Source organism: Lutjanus erythropterus, chromosome 4, assembly GCF_056507025.1.
Source record: "Lutjanus erythropterus isolate fLutEry1 chromosome 4, fLutEry1.hap2, whole genome shotgun sequence".
Classification (NCBI taxonomy): domain Eukaryota; kingdom Metazoa; phylum Chordata; class Actinopteri; order Lutjaniformes; family Lutjanidae; genus Lutjanus; species Lutjanus erythropterus.
This window is the reverse complement of record NC_139320.1, coordinates 30,042,327-30,063,019: the sequence shown is the minus strand read 5'-3', so window position 1 is coordinate 30,063,019 and position 20,693 is coordinate 30,042,327. Positions and strand designations below refer to the sequence as shown.

Below are 20,693 nucleotides of genomic sequence, written 5' to 3'. Positions count from 1 at the left end.
ATATATATACATATACATATATACATATATATATGTATATATATATATATATATAAAGATGTATATAAATAATGCAGAGTAGCTTTTGTGACAATTCCTTTTAACTCTGTATATTTCTAACACTAGTACTTTTACTTGTAATTGAGTATTATTTCGCAATGTAACAGTACTGAGTACAGATTTACAGTACTCTTCCCACCACTGTTGATATTTGACGCGAGTTTTGAATAAAATTCCGTCAAGCACAACCCGAACGAAAAGCTCCCGCTCGTCCCCTGTCGGAACTAAACGTGACACACACAGCGGAAGTCAACAATACAGGCGCCAGTCTCGTCTCGTGAATGTCTATTTAAATAGCTGGACGATGATGTTTGAGTCGTAGCGCAGCTGATTAATGAATTTTAAATGAAGTAACGATGTCTTCAGTTGATAGTTTGAGAGAGTTTGTCAACGAGCGACTAACTGCTGCTGCTGAAGAAATATTCACAGTTTTTAAACAAACTATCGTCCAGTTAGAGGAAGAGATCAATCGTCAGGGCAGACTGCTGGATGTCGTTTGGAAACCTGAAGTAAAATTACACAGGATAGGTGAGGAAAACTTCAGCATTTTAATAAGACAAAACAGAGGAACTGACTTTATAAAGCTACTGGATAGAAGTCAGCTACTGTTCTGTATACTGGTACTAATTTTCTTAAATATCTGCATGCACGGTTGGCAAGTTTCTACCGGTGGACTTTGCATGACATTTATACTTTGTACCCAGATTCAGATCTCCCACAGCAACATGTCTGTCATGAGGAGGAGGTTCTCACTGACCAGCAGCTCTGCAACCAGGAGAAGAACTCCAGTCTGGACCAAGAGGACCCAGATCCTCCAGAGGTTAAAGAGGAACAGCTTGAACTGAAGCTGGAGACTGAGAACCAGGAAGGGATCGATCATCAGCGCAGGCCGCTGGATATCGAAAAGAAACCTGAAATAAAGTCACAGAGGATAGGTGAGTAACACTTCATTATTCTACTAACACAAAACAGAGAAATCAATTGTATATACAGTCCCAAAAGTGTAACTGTAGAATAGTGTTCAAAAGTTTTGAATCTCTCTCTTAAAAACCGTGAAAACCGTGATAGTAAGTTAGGTCAGATGGCTGAGATATGGGAGCCAATTTCCATTTCACCAGTAAAAGGTAAAGAAATCCCCGTGGAAGTCAAGATTGTGAGAAAAGCAGTCATAATTATGACATTTAAAAAAATGTTTAATTGGGAAATAAAAAGCTAAAATTATAGGATTTAAAAGAATAATAATTCTCACTTAAAAAGTCCAAATTATTTTATATTTATCTCTTTTTATCTCACCATCAGTGTTTCCCATGCATTCATTTATTTGTGGAAGCCCACCACAATAAGAACATGAGCGGCCATCCACCATCGATTAATGCAGATTGGAAAACAGTTACACTGACATTCTGTGGGGAAAACTGACAATTATTACTTTTGTGTTATATTATTATTTTATATTATTGACTCTTATCATAATTATGACTTACCATGGTAATTATTTTTTGTAACTTTCTTTTTATGAGTATATTATATTATTTATTTATTTATAAAGATTATTTTTTGGACTTTTGCTTTTATTGTGATAGGACAGCTGAAGATATGAGAGGAAATGGGGTAGAGAGAGGGGAAGACATGCAGCAAATGGGCTGCAGGCGGGAGTTGAACCAGTAGCTGCTGCAGAGGACTGACAGCCTCAATACGTGGTGCCCACGCTCTACCAACTGAGCTATAGAGGCACCCTTTTATGGGTATTTTTAAGTTGAAAGGTATGAAATAAAATAAAACAGAAAGAAAAGAAAAAAAAAGAAGAGAGAGGGCAAAAGAAAAACTACAGGCAACGTGGGCCATATATTAGTGCAAGGAACAGGATTTTTCAGTCAGTGTGGGTCCATACAGTATGAAGTCCTTTTTTCCCGGACCTTTATTGGTTAATTTGTTTCTTTCGTTCACAACTGCAATTCAGTCGTCCTTTGATGGAGGGTTTGCCTGCAGCCACTTTCGTTTGATGGCTTTTTTGCTTTGCAACAAGAAGGACCATATAGTGATAGTAATCATGAGCAATTAGATTGTCTGGGAAGTTGCTCAGGTAAATTGTAAGAAAAGAGCAATCAACTTTTATCCCAAAAATGGTGCTCATTTCCTCTGCAGTCTCTTTCCAAAATGAAAGGATTAAAGAGCCGTCCCAAAAAAACATGAAAGTGGTCTGCCCTTGATTTACCACACTGCCTCCAACAATCACTCTGACCAAGAGAACCCCGCCGTAAAAAAATGACTTCAGGACTCACAAAAAAAAAAAAAAAAGTATTATATTCTTCAAGCAGAACTCTCACCAGAACCTTGAGTTGGTAGTTTTAACCTAATACTCCCAGATATCATTCCAGTCTTCTTCAGATATATCCAGGCCTGATTCCTTCTCCCGTTTCTGTCTGACCTGAGCAGTGGGGTGATTTCTGGAGTTTTGTATTCCCTTGTATATATTTGACACTAGACATTTAAAACCTTTAGCTTTGCATGCTTCAGCAAATATATTAATCAAATCAGTTTGAATATCCTCTGTTTAATTTCTTTATTAAAGTAGTCCTTGACCTGGAGGTACCTGGAAAAAGTCACATTTTCAAAGGTTATATACATTCAACAGGTGGGTAAAAAACTCCAGCTTGTAATCACTTGCCATACAGCAGTAAGCCATTATACCCATGTGGGCCCAGTGTCTTAACTGCATATCTAAACCAGATGGTAAAGAGTCTGGATCGTGAGCTGCCCATTTCAGTATTCTTACATGTTTCTCAAGGTGAAAATTTTTGCAGGTTTTAAACCATACGTTAAGGCCTACCTTGGTCCATTGATTTAGCTCATACAGGTACAAGTTCCAGTTTTGGTAGTCGCCCAGTACAGACTGTACCGGTAATCACAATGCATTAATTCAAAATCTTTCCGTGTAGTGTGTTGGCAAATGAGAGACGATGCAGAGATGAGATGGAGGCAGAGACTTAGTGCATAAGACAAGCAGTTTATTTGACAAATAGAAAGCCAGAGTAGTAACACGTGACCTCCTTTTATAGTCTCATCTGTGTATGTGTGTATATGAGCGTGTGCGTATGCAAGTATGTGTGTGTGTCCTTGATTGAACCCAGATGTTTCCTCAGTTGGTCATTTCTGAGAACCCTGTCTCCAGATACTTAATTGTTTTGGTGTTCCAAAACACCACCAATTTAAAAAAATCAATGTAACAGATGATTGCAAACTTTTGAATGGTTGTTTGTACTGGTACTAATTTGTTTACATGTCTGTGTGTTTGTCCAGAGCTCCCACAGCAATATGTCTATAAGGAGAAGGTTCTCACTGACCAGCAGCTCTGTAACCAGGAGAGGAACTCCAGTCTGGACCAAGAGGACACAGAGCCTCCACAGATTAGAGAGGAACAGGAGGAACTCTGCACCAGTCAGGAGGGAGAGCAGCTTGAACTGAAGCTGATTGATGCGTTTACATTGACTCCTACTTATGAGGAAAGTGACCACAGTGAACCAGAACCAGAAAGTGACCACCAGCTCCTCTCTAACAGCTCTCCTGTATCTGAGAGCCAAAATCAGAAAGGAGGCAAACATCAAGACTCTGGATCAAATAGAAATGCAGAATCAAAACCAAAGAAAAGACATCAGAAACGCAGAAGTCACTGTAACAAAGCAAAGAATTCTGACTTGTCAGAAATTGACTGTGATACTGACACAGGTAAAAAATCTTTAAAATGTGACACCTGTGGGAAAGATTTTAAGTTCAAGTCACAATTGATTAGACACCTGAGAGTCCACACAGGTGAGAAACCTTATTCATGCAAAGCATGTGGGAAATGTTTTGTGCAGAGTAGTAACTTGAAAGTCCACATGAGAACTCATGAAAGCTCAGAATTGAGAAAGCATATGACAACACGTCGTACCCGTGGTGAGAAGCCATATTCATGTAAAACGCGTGGGAAAAGATTCGGTCGAGTATATGGTTTGAAAGGTCATGAACCTGTCTACACTGGTAAAAAATCATATCCATGCGACACCCGTGGAAAAGATTTCCGTCATAGCAATGCCTTGAAAAACCACATGATAACACACACAGGTGAAAAACCGTACCTTTGCAAGACTTGTGGGCAAAGATTTTGTTACATGAAAACTCTCACTCTTCATATGAGACTCCACACAGGTGAGAAGCTTTACTCATGCAAAACATGTGGAAGAAGATTCAACCAGATTTCAATATTGAACGTTCACATAAGAACACACACAGGTGAGAAGCCATACCTTTGCCAGATCTGCAGTAAGAGATTCATTAACAGTTCAGGATTAGAAAGGCATGTGAGAACCCACACAGGTGAGAAACCATATACTTGCAAAACATGTAAGAAAAGTTTTGCATGTAGTAATACCTTGAACAAGCACATGAGAAGGCACACAGGTGAGAAGCCATATTCATGCAACACCTGTGGAAAAAGATTCACTCAGATTTCAATATTGAACATTCATATGAGAATACACACAGGCGAGAAGCCGTACCTTTGCAAGACTTGCGGGAAAAGATTCTCTGACGCATCAAATTTTAGATATCATATGACAGGTCACACAGGTGAGAAACCATATTCATGCAAAATATGTGGGAAAGATTTCAGACGGAATCCTGACTTGACAGTCCACATGAGGACTCACACAGGTCAGAAACCATAGCTCTGTCACATCTGCAAGAAAAGATTCTCAACAAATTCTCATTTGGTAAATCATATGAAGACACATAAAGGAAAATTGCTTTGTGTTTTGATTCAGTTCTAGTGGTTTGTGGTCAAAACACACAAAATCTCAAAGAAGTGAAGAGCCACATAATTGCAAGACTTGTGGACAAGGTTCTTCTCAAATCACATATTTGAAACATAAAAATCACCTGAGGATCAATATACACTTGTGAAAGCATTGAGCTGAAACTCCTGTGGAGACATGTTCGTTGTCTTAACATAATTAAATTTTGCAGCAGCTACATCTGTGTAACTGGATGTAAAATGTTCTCCATTCAGATAAGATGTTAATATTTTTGTGTAAAGTTTCCCTTCATATGACTGTATTACTTATATTTCTCTTAACAGCAGTATTTCTATGAAGCTGTTGTATTTGGATGAATAGCTTTGTTTCATGTTGAGTGCCCAGTTATACTGATGATGTGATGTGGATGACCGATTGTGCATTCAAGAACATTTGACAAGAGATGTTCATATTTCAGGATACCAGTGTCTTGTAGTTTTTATCAGTGGTTCTCATGTGAAATCAGGTCAAAAGACTGACTGGCTAATCTAGAAACAGTTTGATGGACAGGAAACAAGACTACAAAGTGAAAATAACCACTTTTATAGGGGAATTATTTACAACATGTAAGCAGTATTGCAGTTCTACAATAACTTTTACGCTAAAACATTTATATACCAGCTGTAGTTACAATAGGTACTTTACAGTTCAAGGTCGAAGAAGTATATTGAGCAGCTATATATATGTATATATATGTATACATACATATATGTACAGACATTATGAATAGTTAAATAAAGAGTGGACAAAACATCAAATGTGCTTCACCATGTCTCCTTCCAAGTGTAATAACCAATTCAAACCAAACAGCATCAAAAAAACAGCATCAAAAGATGCCCTGACTTATAGATGTAAGATGTAATTTAAAAATGAAACACAAAAATGATCATTCCCATCAGTCATGAATCAATATAATATTGAATCATATCATCAATATCTGACTAAATAATCACAATGGGTTTTTTTTGGTAACGAATAAAAATTGTCAGTTGTCTTGTTTTCTCGGCAGACAAAAAAACAAGCATGTAATCTGAAAATAAATAAATAAACGTATACATAAAACAGAGTTATAAATATAGGCATGACACTGACAAGAACTCATAGACTGTGGTAAAGGTTTCGTGGGTCAGTGAGTTTGAGTCCACCGGACAACATGTGACAGGTACATGTGAGTGCCAAAAATAAGGGATTGTTCCTTTAAAAAAGTCGCACGCTTCACCCTATCGGTTCGGTGGGGTAGATATTACGTTTGGCCGTTTTCCCCGCGTGGGTCACTGTTGGTTTAAGAGTATATATGTTACTGGAATACAATTATTAGTATTGGGTTTTTTTTTATCTCTTTTTGTAAAAAAGTGTTTATGAAATCACATTCTTTGACATAGGAACGTTAATTTCGCATTAGACCCCCATAAAGTGGTGGTATCGTCCGGACCCCGGAAACGCCGGCGACTGTAGAACCCCCGGTGAAGCAGCAGGAGGAGAAGAAGAAGTGATTTGTTAGGCAGCTAATAACTGTGAAAAGTAAGTGTGTTGAAGTATTAGTGGGGTTTTATGTGTGGTTTATCATGTAAAAAAACAATTAATTTTTACTTCGTTTTTAAATGAGTTGAGGTGGATTTTATGAGCCTTTGACGTGTGTGTTGACAAATTAGCTAACGTTAGCAGTGTAGCTCTGACACCCGCCGTGCTCCGCTAGCTAGCAAACAAAAGAAGTGTCCTAGCAGCGAAGACTGGGTCCTAGAAAAATATACAACAAGCAGTGTATATTTTCTGTGGTATATAAAGTTCCTGTGACGTTTAATTGACAACCAGATGCGATATGTAGTCACAATTTGTAGTATTAGTCATCTTTACCTCATTAGCTGTCTTCAGTTAGCATCAATGGAGGAATCCTACAGCCGCATTTTAACCATAATCAGTCGTCAGATCCCTCAGAGAAGGACTGGGCAATACAGTTAGAAGTAATATTGTTAGGCCATTTCGCAATATACATTTCGATATACATATTTTCTCTGAAATAACATATGATGATCTTCTAGAATGAATTGCTGTATATATATTAAACCGCCCAACAATATATAAAGTAGCTGAAATGAACTCAACCTCAAATTTCTATAGCAGTAAAATGCAAAAAACACACTAATGAAACAGTAGTATTAATCCAGAAACATAATAGCAAAACACTGACAGTGACAATTTTACCGCACAATAACTATTTTAAATAAAATTTGTTAAAATACTTATATATCTGTATTGAGGTAGAGAAAGAAGAAAAAGTTGGGAAAAAATCCAATATCACAATATTTTTTGAGCAAATAGCCTAATGACTATTAGTATTTTCACAAGTATTAATGAAATGGGAGTTTTGATAAATAACCATCAGTAATGTATAATGACTAAAGGCAAATAATAGAACAACTGGAATAGTCTGATAAGTTCAGAAAGTTAGTATGTTATGAAAATGTTCCAGAATTACTCATGCATACACTGAAAACATGATTACTGCCATAGATGAGTAAAGAATCTAGAAAATATTCACATTTAAGAAGCTGGAATCAGAGAATTTGGACATTTTCTCAATAAATTACTCAAACCGCTTAATTAATAATCAGCATAGTTGGCGATTAATAAAAGGTTAATCTTTGCAGTTTTGGTTTATTGTGAAACTGATTATAATTTCAGCCCTCAAACAATCATCACTTTGGGCCAAATAGTGTTGGGAATGGTGCAGGACAAAACATTAATTTTCCTTGTAATTTCCTGCATTTCACCCATAGTTTTTAAAGATTTAGTTCACGATTCATTCATAATGAAGCACTATGGTTTAATCATTTACATTTATGCTGACAATCTTCCCCCACCAAAATACTTTTCTCACACAGATGATAACATTTTGAGCCAACTTGCAATGTTTTATGTGATGGTGGTAGGGCAGTCACTTATGACCAGAATTCTTTTTTAGGTTTTAATAATTGTGAAAATTGAGTAATGTCTTGCACGTATGTCTGTACAGTCCCTCTCTTAATGCTAAAGGTTTCTTGCTTGTGTTTATTATGTGCCTCCATGTAGGAACAATCCAGGCCGTTTGGCAGATATCAGTACAGTATCAGAAACGCTGGACAAGCTTGTAAGTAGTTTTGTTCATTTTGAAAATGTAGCAATCGGGCAAAGCTAATGCAGTCCAAAATTTACACAGTGATAGTACTGCTAAACTTTGCAGTACTATATCTTATTCTGAACCTATTGCTTCTGACTGTATTATAGCTCATCAAAGTGTTGTACCTGGACCTTTTTACCTGAGGTTTTTATTTTTTATTCTAGAGTCTCTTAGATTTGAATGGACAAGGCAGCCAGAAGTACACCGGTATGACCTGCAGCCTGCACATTTTATCCTGACAGATTACTGACTGTTGGCTTGCAATGTCAGTCATATTGCTGTGTATAAGTGGATGTATTATCTTGGTGCCCACTGTCAATGTGTGATTAAAAAAACTGCTCCTGTGTGTAGCCCAGCTAATGAAGCCCATTAAAAATTCAGTGATGCCTGTGAAAAAGAAGAGGAAGCTTCCTGATGCAGATGATAATGATCGCAAATGTAAAATTACAAGGTAAGGTAGGACGCACACAGTCACTCACACTATAACTTTACTTTGCAGTGTTTGAAATTTCCCCCACTCTTTATTTATTGCTTTTGTACCTTGCGTCTCCATCAGATTTTTTTTGCAGTGCATTGCTGAGTTTGGGTCCTGAATGTGTTTTGTGGCATGTTGGTCCAGCCTCAAATGAGAAGCTTGTGAGTTGGAGGCTCTTTGTTGGACAGGACAGCCACTGGCTGAACCCTGCAGTAGCCAGAAAAAGGACTGGCAGGGTTGTCTTTCACCTGGCAGTGGCCATTTTGGCATACTCCGTTGAGAGTTATGTTTCTTTCTACTCGTCTGGGGAACATGGCATACACATACTTGTCCTCTTAGTCAGTGCTGCTTCAGTACGCAGTACACCAAGTACACCTAATCTATCTTCATGCAAAGGGGGTAGACTATTAGAAACACCTTGTAAAGTACACTTAGGGCTGTGATACTATGGATTTTTTGTTACCACTGGGACAAAGCAACACATTACAGCGGAATGGAGGTTCACTTCAGCTGCCTTAAAGATTATGTTTTCTTGGACTTTATTGAATCATACTGTCATAAGAGCAGTGTAGCTTCTTTAGGGAATAAGGCTGTGTGTAAGTGTTTGCCATGTACAAGTGAGCGAGAGTGAGCAGCAGGCAAGTGACGATGCAGCTCATAGTGGAGTAGAAACTGAACATGTATTTGTCAATGTTGCAGTAAATGTACCATTCAGGTTACAGTGTGTCAATTAATAAACGCTGCAGGTTCTCAGTACTAAGGAAAATTTCATCTGTTTTTTTTCCGCCAACTAATAGAAAACTGACAGGGTTAGTCCCACAATAAGCTGAGCAGGAAAGGGTAATGTTAAGTTGTACCTTTACAGCTTTGGCTTTTGTGCAATCATATCCCTTTCAGAAGCTTTGTAATCCAGCCTTGAAGTTCTTGGAGACGTGGTGAAGTCAATCTACCACCAAATGTCTTCTGTAGTTATTTATCTATTTTTCCATCTTGAAAACAGAAGTTGTTGTTAGCCACCCACAGGCAATCCTGAGATGCACTGGACTGAGTCTCTTGACCAATCAGAGTTGTGTTCCTGACATGTGTGTGATCCATAGATGTATTAATAGATCCATGCAGTGTTATGGTATTGTGTTAAAGCGGTTTTTGTCACAGCCCTGTGTACACTACATTCTTAAAAATAAAAGCGATCAACACGTCTTTTACAGTTTGAACTAAACCTGAACATTATAACCTTTGTAAAGGTGGGAATCATTGCAGGGCTGTTGTAGAAGACTGTAGAGCTGTAGTCAGCCAAAGAAAATCTTGGTCAAATGAAAATCTACCCATCAACCAAACACTTGGCCAGTGGGAGAAAAAAATCTAGTTAAATTAAATCGATTACAGTCTACCTGCCAGCTTTATGGTGCAACAAGTTGCACAACGTCACCAAACAAATTAATTCCTGCATTTTGACATTTCTTTTTCACATGTAGCTACATCATTACCACGAAGGCATGTCTGTCAAATAAATTTACGCACAGCAGCAACACACACACTGGTGAGGATCACAGAGTAGCCTCTGCATAACAACAAAGCTATTGCTAGCTGAGCTAGCGCTGTAGTACAGAATAAACTTCAACAAGAAGCAAAATGAAAAACATTTTTTTCCTAAAGTGCTGCAGGTTCTGTGGTGTTGGATTTTTAAATCTGAAGCTTGCAGTATAATAGAAGCTTCATCTGACTTTTCTGTTGAAGCTTTCAGTGTGTTTTGACCTTAATGTTAAATTTAGCAGGTTAATATGCTCATCTGTGCCTGACTGGTCTGCTTTGTAGCTTCACCCGACCTCAGATCCGTGGTGCCAGGCCGATCTCTGAGAAGCTGTTCTCCAATAAGAAGTGCCTGGCCTGGTTCCATGAGTACGCCGGCCCCGACACAGTTGTCGGTCCAGAGGCCATGGAGAAGTTCTGTGAAGACATTGGTGTGGAACCAGAGAATGTGAGTCATCCATCCTGCTTATCCATGACCTGGGCCTGTATTTATCAAGCTTCTGAGGGTACACTTAGCTGAGAGTAAACTCTTAACTTCTTAAATATAATGATAATTTTGGTCACAATAACCGTGAGGTTAAAATTTCATACCGTGACACCCCTAGCCAGAATTCAACTTGTTGCCTCTCTCTCTCTCTCTTATAGATTATCATGTTAGTTTTAGCCTGGCATCTAGAAGCTGCAAATATGGGATTCTTCACAAAAGACGAATGGCTCAGGGGGATGACATTACTACAGTAAGAAAACTTTTCATTTTAACCTTTGGTTTACATCTTGAAATTGTTTGTTTTGTCCAACCAGCAGTCCAAAACCAAAAGATTCTTTATTTACTATCATAAATGTCAAAGAAAAGCAGCAAATACTTACCTTTAAGAAGCTGCAGCTAACAAATCTTTGACATTTTTGCTTGAAAGATGATTGAAATGATTAACCAGTTATTGAAGTAGATGTCGTTTTTCTTTCGATTGACTGTTCATTGCAACTCTGTGTTTATCTGTACCTCTTCTCTGCTGACACCCATATCTCTTACCTCACTTTCTTTTGTTGTTAGTAGACCAGTAAGAAAAAACTGTGTGACAGTTGTGTGATCTTTCACCTACTTGCAGGTGTGACTGCACAGAGAGGTTACAGAGCAAACTGGATTACCTGCGCAGCGAGCTCAATGACTCTGCAGTCTTCAAAAACATCTACAGATATGCCTTCGACTTCGCCAGAGTGAGTTTGGTAGGGCGGGGTTTAGTGTGTCTTTTTTTTTGTTGTTGTTGTTGTTGTTGTTGTTGTTGTTGTTGTTTAGAGCAGTGTTTCCCAACCCTGGTCCTCAGGGACCCCTGCCCTGCATGTTTTAGATTTTCGTGTTTCGTTTTTCCCTGCTCCAACACACCAGAGGGCTGTACTATGAAGCAACCTCAACACAGCCAGGCTTTCTTTGCATGATCTGGATCGACAAAGCCTAAAATTGCAATCAGAGATAACGGGGAATCACAATGGTGGTTATCAACTCACTTTGTTAATCCAGGCTTTCATCTTCAGACTCGGTGCGCGCTCAAATAAAAGGGGCGTTTGTTGCGTCATTTGACTCTTCTTCCGCATTAAATGAAGTGATCATGAGCCACTTAAGTCAAAATCATCAAGTTGTTATAATTATGAGCTGTGGAAAACATACAAAATACATTACGGCAAAAAAGCAACATTGTTTCTGCAAATAAAGCAGGAGAAGAAGAATGCTGTCAGAAAATTACTGATCGACTAAATGCGGTCTTAATGCTGCCGTTTATTCTAACATGAAAACTGCACATTAAACAATAAAACTCCATACAGCAGATTTAAACATGATGAAGTCTGTCTGACACTGTCCTATGATGACAGAGACATGGACATCACTTAAGTTTTTGACCAAACCAACGTAAAATGTAACGTAAAGTGTAACTGATTTAACTGTCTGTGATAAATGATGATGAATTTTCTAATCAGTGATCTGAGCTGCAAAATCACAAAGACAAATCAGATAACAGTAAACAGTATTCAAAGTGTCTGTAGTTGCTTCATCATTATTTTACTGTGTGGATTATATACAATGTAAATTTAAAGTGTTAATATGATCTGGAGCAAACGGGAAAAATTACTCTGCATCACCAAACGGAGGTTACCATCATGACAGCGCGATGTATACAGTTTGTGCTGCTGTTACATGTTTTACATTATATGGATTCGTTCGGTGATATTACGAACATACAGCTCAGCAACTTTTCATTTTTAATGTCTTTCCTCAGTTTAAAAGCTATATCGCTCATAAACAATCATTAGCATCAAGCTGATCATTTGAATCAGGTGTGTTGGAGCAGGGAAACATCTAAAACATGCAGGGCAGGGGTCCCTGAGGACCAGGGTTGGGAAACACTGGTTTAGAGTAACTTAACACCTGCTTAAAATCTTTTTTTTGCTGACCTAGTGGCTAGTGGTTTTACTTCTCAATTTGCTGCAATGATATACAGATATACTCTAGAGAGTTAAATACAATATGCCTCATGCAAAAAAAAAAAGAAAAGAAAAACGCTCGTATGTAAGTGGTTTGTACAATTGATTTAGTTGCCGCATTCGACAGTTTTCTCACATTTTTAATTTTCTTTCAGGTACAAACAAAATTTACGAGTGGTCAAAAGAATGGTGCAGTTAATCTGCTGACTGTATATTTTAATAGTTAGGAAAGGTAGGAAAATAAATTACTCTTCATAATCAAGTTGATATTCTGTTTGACTGTATTTGAGTAATAACTCTTACCTTATTCATATAGCTTAATTATGTCATCATTGATATCAGCTGGCATTTACCTACTGTCAGTCTGTATCTTCAAATGCAGGTTTATGCAAGTCGCTGCTCCGACATCATCTTTAACTATTATGGCATGTATTTTTCGTCCATCTCTGTGACTGAGTCTCACCTTCCACCTCCTCCTCCCATTGCAGTTACCAGTCATTAACAGCACTTGTTCTTCCTGGTCCTATCAGGTCCCTCAATTCCACCGCTGACACTTAAAATGATGGACTTTTCTTTCTGTATCTCTGAAAGCAGTTCCTTTGTTTACTCTTTGATGCTGTTTCACGAATGAACATTCTCAACATATGGGGCATAGGCTTGTGTGGTATCCATTTTTTCATACCCTCCTGACATTTTACTTGGGTATACTGTATTATGATGATATTTCTGTAAAACAGCTCAACTACTCTGTGCTCCACTGTACTTAATACTCCCACAATGTAGGCAGAGCTGATTGTAATAGGGGCATGATTCCCATGTCTGGGAAACAACACGGACACACAGGTCTTAAGAAGCTGCAGCTTTTAGTCACTGACAAACTCAAAAAAACAAAGACTCAACTCAAACTCAAATTGCACATTTACAGCGCCGTCACTGGCATATTCTGACAAAAAGACAACTTCACTGCTCACCTTTCTCTCAGCTCAGCGATTATTCAGCGTAACTCTGTCACCACTAACCACACAGTAATTAGTCTGACCCACTCTTGCTCTGTAATGCTCACTAAAGTTACACACTCACGAAAGAAACACTTCTCTGACCAGTCGGTTGTCTGCAGTGTTTGTTAGCTTACCTTCAACATCAGGACTGGATCCTAAATAATCCAAGAGGGAGAGGCATTTTTCTTCCTTTTTACTAGTTAGTCCTGTAACTTTATCCTCATGACTCCATGATTATTCTTCTTATGACAAACGGTTTGTCTTCTCAGCTGTGCTGCTGCACAGTGACTGACCCCTGGTGGCAAAAGCTGCACATTACAACATAGTATCTCGCTGCCAGATTAATAGAAAAAGGAATATCTCTATTTATGATGGTATTGAAAATCATACTGTCTGGATTTCTTAATACCCTGGTATACTGTAATACCTTTATATTGCCCAAGCCTAATCGGGCAGGAAGAAGATAATAATATTTAACAAATCAATAATAAGGTATTACTGGGGTGTTAATCATGCTGCGCTTATATATGTACAGGTTGCCCCATTTTCAGTTATCTAACGTTTTGAGTGTTCGATGAATCTTTTGTGGCGTGTTGGTACGAGCCACTTCAGATAAGAATCTGAAAATAGGTTCTTGCATGAGGCCCAGCAGATGTGTGACCTTATTTTCCAGCAGTCAGATTAAATATTACCTGAGAGCTCTGTGGAAAAGAGACCATGAACAGGAGTCACTAGATCAACACAGAGGCTGAATTGTCGCTCATCATTGTTGTCTTTGTGTTTTGTCATCAGGATAAGGACCAGAGGAGTTTGGACATGGACACAGCTAAGTCCATGCTGGCCTTACTGCTGGGGAGAACTTGGCCTCTCTTCCCAGTCTTCCACCAATTCCTGGAGGTAAATCCCTTAGTCTCACTTAATTGTATGAATAGTCCAGTGAAATAATCATTTTTGGATGTTATGAAAGCATGTCCAAGAATTGCTGATGGTTGTGACACCAGTAGTTTATCTTAGCAGAATAACTCTGGAACAGTTTTGTCTCTAACAGCAGAACCTCTCCCATTTGTGTCTCCCTCAGCAATCCAAGTACAAGGGGATGAATAAGGACCAGTGGTATAATGTTCTGGAGTTCAGCAGGACCATCAACACAGACCTCAGTAACTACGATGAAGACGGAGCTTGTGAGTATACAACAACTCCCTCACAAGAGACCTACGCAGAAAATGTCACAACAAAATTATTTACACCTCCTGGTGCTACTAGAAGCTTGGTGATATAAGATTGATTTTTTAAAATTCCGCTTTAAGGGGTTAGATTGTACCTTTGGCAGCTGTGTGTGTAGCTGATACAGGGGCTGTGATTGGTCAGAATGGGCTGCTTGTGTTCTTCTTCATGTAAATAAATTATATTCATTTATTTTATTAGTTTTCTTTTATAAAAGGACTGCCTCTGACTGTTGCATTGTTTTTGTTTTGCAGTTGTACATAATAATTCAAGCATTCATTGTCAAAGACAGTACATGCTAACTTTTTGTGCATGCTTAGATCATGGCTGGAAGAAAGGAAGCAGAAGCATTTTAAATTGAACGTGGAAACAATGCTGTACACATCAGATTTATTATTAAAGGGCATGTTTTTCCAATCACTGTTTTTTAGATATGACAAATATTGTGGAATATTTGTTGTGGTATTGTTGTATTGTGAGTTTTTCTTAATGCAAACTCAACACTTCTGTGTCTGTTTCAAATCCCTTTCGATGGACAAAAAAACTTCATTTCTTAGCAAGGGTTTTATTGTGAAACATTTGCAGGAACTTGTTGTGAAGGAACTATATAAATATAATTTATGCCCTTGTTGTTTTGCAGGGCCAGTGCTGCTAGACGAGTTTGTGGAATGGCAGAAAACTTGGTCAACATCGTAACAGATGTCACAACCCCAAAAAGGAGAAAGAGGGAGAGAAAATAAAACCCACAAACACAGGAAGAATCTCGTCATTGTTTCAGGAAAAGGAAAAACTGCAGTTTCAGAGCCAAGCAACACTTTGATAGACTCCAAAAATTCTCACACACATACACACACACACACACACACACACAGACTACAGAACCATCCCTGTGGACTCTGGTACACCGACACTCCATCAGAGATCGTCTCTGTGCATCGTCAGCCAACTGTGGTCAAGAGGCCTTTCTCTCTCATTGATTTTTTTATAGTGTTAATTTGGAGAAAAGAAGACGTGTGGGAAAAATTTCTTAAAATAAGAATACAAGAAATGAACTGAGAGAAGAGCTGTGGAATTTATGTTTTCTTGATAATTATTTTTTTTCCCATTTTGTGTCTTGTTTGTAGATGTTTTCACAGGAATAAAAAAAGGAAATAAAGTGTTTTGGTGAATGAAACCTGGAGGCTGTACCAATCATTAAGAAGCAGCCTGTCATTTGTCCATAAGTACACACATGTATCACAGTAATTTGTAATGCATGCAGTAACTCGGCATCCAGAAAAAGATGTTTGAAGGCTGAATTTACTTTGTTTGTCAGAGATATCAATCTTGCAATACAGTGGCCTTTTCAGTGTTTAGTCAGGTGGTAGATAGAACAACCTTTTAAAGGGATAGTTGGATTTTTCTTAAGTGGGGTTGTGCATAAATTGTATATTTAAAATATTTTCACTGCTTTGCCTTTATCTTGCTGTCGGAGCAGTGGAACAACCAGGCTGTCTGAGGGGCACGGCCGAAAAGAAAGAGGGTCACTGGCTTTACGTCACAGTGCACCAGGACACCAACAGTCGTGATGCATTAATGGTAAAATTTGTTAAAGAATGCCTGCGGCTCATTTGCTGCATGTCATCCCCTGTCTCTTCACCCCCCTTTCCTGTCATACCTTCAGCTGTCACTGTCAATAAAGGCAAAAATGCCAAGAAAATAACCTTAAAAAAAAAAAAAAAAATGTTAAAGAAAAATTTGCTGTTTTCGCCTAACAAGTCTGGTTGCTCATGAGAGAGTTAAGTTGGCTTGTACAGAGCTGGTTCCCGTCTGGAAAAGCCAGGTAAATTTGTGAAAATATTTTAAATGTAGCAAATACTTTCAGATTATTTTTCTCTTTTTGTTATGAGGTGGCTAAAATTTCCCTCACCCACTTCAAAAACTCCAAAACTTGTCCACCATCTTTAATGTGTCATATATCCATGTGGAAGTGTGGCCTCTCCCCTGTCTCCTCCCTCCTTGCCTCCCTTGTGTCCAGTGGTCCTGCTGAGGCGGCGGCCATGATGGCGCTGAGGCGTGTCAGGGACAGTGAGCGCTGTTTGAGCTTCGGGGCGGGGCCTCGCTCGTCCGGGGCGAGGTCCGGAAGGTGGCAGTATCGCTGTCCGTCATCGTCATACTGGTACAGGCGGATGACGCGGCTGCGACGACCCCGGCAGGACGGGGAGGACGCCGCTTCTCCTTCTGTGACGCCACTATTCGCTGTGTCCTCTTGTTTTTGACTGCATGTCTCACCGTCTTCACTGTCTGTCTCTCCATCTTCCTTGCTCCCCTTCTCTCCATCATCTCCCTCCTCCTCTCTCCTCTCATCTCTCCCTTTCTCCTTGTTGTCCCCCACCTCCTCTTTACCTTGTCCCCTCCACTCTCCTCCTCCCTCGCTCCTGTTCTCCAGCTCACCTGCCTCCACCTCTTTCTCCTGTCTCCATTCCTTCTTTTCTTCCTTCTCCCTCTCCTCATCTCTTCCTTTCACTTTCACTTTCTCTTCACCTTCTCCCCTCCACTCTCCTCCTTTCTTGCTCCTGTTCTCCTCCACGTCTTCCTCCTGTCTCCATTCCTTCTTTTCTTCCTTCTCCCTCTCCTCATCTCTTCCTTTCACTTTCTCTTCACCTTCTCCCCTCCACTCTCCTCCTTTCTTGCTCCTGTTCTCCTCCACATCTTCCTCCTGTCTCAGGTCCGTCTTTACCTCCCTGCTCTCTCCTTCCTCGCTGCACTCATCCTCATCTGTTTCAGTTTGACTCCTGCCATCTTCTGATAAATAGAGCTCTCGTTCCTCCTGCTCTTCCTCTGTCCCCCCTTCACCACCTCCTTTCCTATCATCCACACTTCCTCCTACAGCCTCCTCCATCCTTCTCGCCTCTTCTTTTATGTAGTCACATCCCTCCAGATAAGCGGTGGTTTCCTGCTCCTCCTGTCGTTTGTTCCTGAAGCTTCTCTTAGGTTTTGCAGGAGGAGATGAGGCTGTTGATGAAATCGTTGTGTTCATGCTTACGCAATTTGCAGAGTTGTCGTCCCACACCTGTTCCGTCTCAAAGGACTGGTTGTCGTACATGGGCGGCAGGGTCGTCATGGTGACTTCTGTGCCACGATCTGGCGTGTTAGTTTGGCTTCTTCGTTTCCATGGTAATCGCAACCTCGAAGTGACTGCCCCTAAACACCTGAGAGGAAATGGTATAGTGGGAGTTATTTATACTTGCACTCAATTGTCTCATGTAAAATGTATCTGCTTCACAATTTTGATCATTTCTAACTTTTCTGTCTTCTCTGATAAACTCTTGTTTTTTTCTTCCTTCATCCAGTCACAGTTATGTTGCTGGTGCTGTATAGTTTCGCCCTCTAGCCAGCGGACATGATAGATGGGTATTATTGTTATCTAGCTAATGTTTCGTTTTGGCCAACAAAGCAATTGCAATAGGCTATGATGTTGATACACAGCAAATGGGTATTATGTGCAATGCATCCTGGTACATGTAGGCACAGCCAGCAAGTCTGACTTGCTCCTCAGATCATTCCTTGGTGTATTGCTGGTGATGATTTTATCCAAAATGCACAGCACTTCCTAATGCAACTTTAATCCCTAATAAAACATCATGTATAGAGCATTTACTGACCAAGCATCTGCAAAATATAACAGTAAATTTAACTCTAATGTTGTCAGAGTTTGGGAATCTGACCCCTGCATGAGTAAAAGCAAGGATGTGGGGTCCCTGAACGCACCTGAGAACATGAGTCCTGGACAGAGCTCCAGCGCTGAAGCCCAGCACAAACGTGACCAGCACTGATGCGGCCACAGCTCCTGCAAACTGCCCGTCTGAAACGCCTGTCTGCCTCTCAGCCTCAGACCCAGCATCCCTCCTGAACCTGAACGCACCGCTGCTGCTGTGTTGCTCTTGTTTGCGTTTGTGTTCTTGGTTCTTCTGAGTGTTCTGACTAACATGGAGCTTGTAGGGCCACAGTGTCGTTCCCTCTGTGTGCTGCAGGAGGCAGTAATACAGTCCGCTGTGGAGGCTGCTGGTGTTTGGGACCACCAGGCTCCCGTCATGGTGCATGATGACAGGGTCCAGGTCGCTGTGGGAACTGGGGATCTGAAGGTCTCCGAAGGGTGTGTGCCAGTACTGAACCACACCTACACATAAAAGGAGGAGCAGGTACAGGTCAGGATGTTAAGAACCTTAAATGTTGATGTGTGGTAAGCAAGCAGAAACTGAAATTAAAGGACAAGTTTGCTAAAATTATACATTTTTCCTGTCGTAACAAATCCAATGAAAAGATTAAAACCAACACTGAATCTATCTACTAACAAGTAATGTGTATCACAGCCTGATATATCTTCTTCCTCTGTGTCATAGAGCTCCCTTGTTGTCCAAAACCTATTAAAGGACCAGCATGTAGGCTCGCCTCACCCTCCCTTCCCAAGTGTGTAGAAGAAACTAATCAGTTTTTTGTTATTTTTCATTTCATTTGGTTCTGGTTCTTGGGGGGTTCAGTGAATTGTTTTCCCAGGACTCCTTGTGAAGGAGTATTGATACTGAGTGGATTATTCAGGTAAAATAAACTGCTAACAGGTGGAGGCATTGCTCTGTACAGTCCTCCCTGTTTGTGATGATCCTCTTTACTGACCTGCGCTCTTTCCATCTCCACAGTTTAGAGTCAGCTCTGCCTCTGGGTGACCTTTAACCCCACAGGCTGGTGCGACATTAAATGCTGCTCTCTCTGGATTCGCTGAGCAAACCAGTAAAGCTGTGAAAGTTAACCACCTGGTTAACATTTTGAACCTGCACAGGAAATGAGAGTCAGATGTGTTTTTATGATTCAAGTGCAGTAAATGACAAGAGTCTGTGACAGCTGATTCACAACAGAGAAAAGGAAACTGTTGTGTTTAAACCTGCATTAATCCATGTTTTTTTTATTTATATATATAAAGATATATTAAAAATTCAAAAATGAAGAATATGCATTCAAACTCTGCTCATATCAACCTCATTTCCAACAACAAGCTCTGTTAAAAACTCCCTTTACCTTTCTGGCTCAAAACAGCAGACAAAATTAGAAACTAGCTGGTGAAGAAAGTGGGACCAGCAGCTGAAGAGACAGATATTTGTCTCACTGGACAGCAAACAGAGACAAAGGGAGAGTGAATTATGGACCTACATTCATTAAACTGACACAACTCTGAAAAAAATTTATGTTGATATTGTTCATACAATAATAGCAATGTACAAAAATATAATCACATGTATTTGCTGTAAGAATTTAAAATTGCCTAAAAATTATTTGCAATTTCTGCTTTTTCAGAGACCAAAAAAGTGGACTAATAATAATGAACTAGTGGACAAGATGCTGTAAAAGGATCAGACAGATCCTGTCAGATCTGCAACTGTTAGAAGGGAGTAAATTTGTCATTTTATATAAAAACATCTGTTCAAAATGAACAAAAATCACGTCAACTTTATCTGTTTAAATGTCCTTAGATCACCTGTAACTTAGAGAAACATACCAGCAGAGTTGTATGAGTAATGCCCACACAGAACAACACCTCACGTATAAACAGTACACACACAGGCAGTATCAGGAGCAGATCATTGTGATTCAGAAAATATTGGGCCAAAATTTGCCTTTCAGTAAATATCTGTCAGCTTCACCATCAACCTTAACCTAAAATGTAACAGTAGAGCTTTACAGTGTAATATATGATCTCTGTTAGAGGTAAAGTAACAGACAAACTATGAAAGCTTCTCAGCTGCATCCTTATATTTATGCATATTATCAGTCATAATGCAGGTACAGTGTGAGTCTGTGATATTTACCTGTAACAGCTTGTATAATTTCTTCTGAACGCAGCAGTGTTTTCCTTTTCGTCTGTGATTGTCTGATGGATGTGTTGGTGTTACTGTCCCCTCTGGCAAAGA

General features: G+C 39.5%; 3 protein-coding genes across 5 annotated transcripts; 2 read left to right on the top strand and 1 right to left on the bottom strand.

The window, feature by feature from the left end:
* Nucleotides 1-330: 330 nt before the first annotated feature.
* On the top strand, nucleotides 331-5,650 carry LOC146328546 (uncharacterized). 2 transcript variants are annotated; one of them, XM_084717590.1, is made up of 3 exons: nucleotides 331-588; nucleotides 771-880; nucleotides 3,468-5,650. In XM_084717590.1, the coding sequence occupies exons 1-3, from the start codon at nucleotides 417-419 to the stop codon at nucleotides 4,764-4,766; spliced, it is 1,581 nt and encodes a 526-aa protein (XP_084573716.1). In that variant the 5' UTR covers nucleotides 331-416; the 3' UTR covers nucleotides 4,767-5,650. The 2 variants fall into 2 exon arrangements, with proteins under 2 accessions (XP_084573716.1, XP_084573718.1); XM_084717592.1 differs by lacking the exon at nucleotides 771-880 and having other exon boundaries at nucleotides 3,361-5,650.
* Nucleotides 5,651-6,312: 662 nt separating this feature from the next.
* Nucleotides 6,313-15,925, top strand: dcun1d5 (DCN1, defective in cullin neddylation 1, domain containing 5 (S. cerevisiae)). 2 transcript variants are annotated; one of them, XM_084717585.1, is made up of 10 exons: nucleotides 6,313-6,413; nucleotides 7,962-8,019; nucleotides 8,214-8,256; nucleotides 8,401-8,500; nucleotides 10,340-10,502; nucleotides 10,700-10,791; nucleotides 11,161-11,269; nucleotides 14,320-14,424; nucleotides 14,606-14,708; nucleotides 15,392-15,925. In XM_084717585.1, exons 4-10 carry the CDS (start codon nucleotides 8,409-8,411, stop codon nucleotides 15,445-15,447), a joined length of 720 nt encoding a protein of 239 aa, XP_084573711.1. In that variant the 5' UTR covers nucleotides 6,313-6,413; nucleotides 7,962-8,019; nucleotides 8,214-8,256; nucleotides 8,401-8,408; the 3' UTR covers nucleotides 15,448-15,925. The 2 variants fall into 2 exon arrangements, with proteins under 2 accessions (XP_084573711.1, XP_084573712.1); XM_084717586.1 differs by having other exon boundaries at nucleotides 8,214-8,314.
* A 648-nt stretch (nucleotides 15,926-16,573) lies between these two features.
* LOC146328544 (uncharacterized) lies at nucleotides 16,574-20,685 on the bottom strand. The gene is made up of 5 exons (XM_084716411.1): nucleotides 20,592-20,685; nucleotides 19,405-19,559; nucleotides 18,502-18,910; nucleotides 17,264-17,942; nucleotides 16,574-17,110 (listed from the first exon to the last, which is right to left on the bottom strand). Exons 2-5 carry the CDS (start codon nucleotides 19,550-19,552, stop codon nucleotides 16,703-16,705), a joined length of 1,644 nt encoding a protein of 547 aa, XP_084572537.1. The 5' UTR covers nucleotides 19,553-19,559; nucleotides 20,592-20,685; the 3' UTR covers nucleotides 16,574-16,702.
* Between the last annotated feature and the right edge of the window lie 8 nt (nucleotides 20,686-20,693).

Coding starts and splice junctions, on each gene's coding strand:
- LOC146328546 (XM_084717590.1), top strand. CDS start 417: ATGTCTTCAGTTGATAGTTTGAGAGAGTTTGTCAACGAGCGACTAACT. Junction 589..770: donor AGTAAAATTACACAGGATAG/GTGAGGAAAACT, acceptor ACCCAGATTCAG/ATCTCCCACAGCAACATGTC. Junction 881..3,467: donor AGGACCCAGATCCTCCAGAG/GTTAAAGAGGAA, acceptor GAGCCTCCACAG/ATTAGAGAGGAACAGGAGGA.
- LOC146328544 (XM_084716411.1), bottom strand. CDS start 19,552: ATGTTAACCAGGTGGTTAACTTTCACAGCTTTACTGGTTTGCTCAGCG. Junction 18,911..19,404: donor TGGAGATGGAAAGAGCGCAG/GTCAGTAAAGAG, acceptor TTTTATGTGTAG/GTGTGGTTCAGTACTGGCAC. Junction 17,943..18,501: donor TCCAGGACTCATGTTCTCAG/GTGCGTTCAGGG, acceptor ATTTCCTCTCAG/GTGTTTAGGGGCAGTCACTT.
- dcun1d5 (XM_084717585.1), top strand. CDS start 8,409: ATGAAGCCCATTAAAAATTCAGTGATGCCTGTGAAAAAGAAGAGGAAG. Junction 10,792..11,160: donor AGGGGGATGACATTACTACA/GTAAGAAAACTT, acceptor ACCTACTTGCAG/GTGTGACTGCACAGAGAGGT. Junction 11,270..14,319: donor ATGCCTTCGACTTCGCCAGA/GTGAGTTTGGTA, acceptor TTTTGTCATCAG/GATAAGGACCAGAGGAGTTT.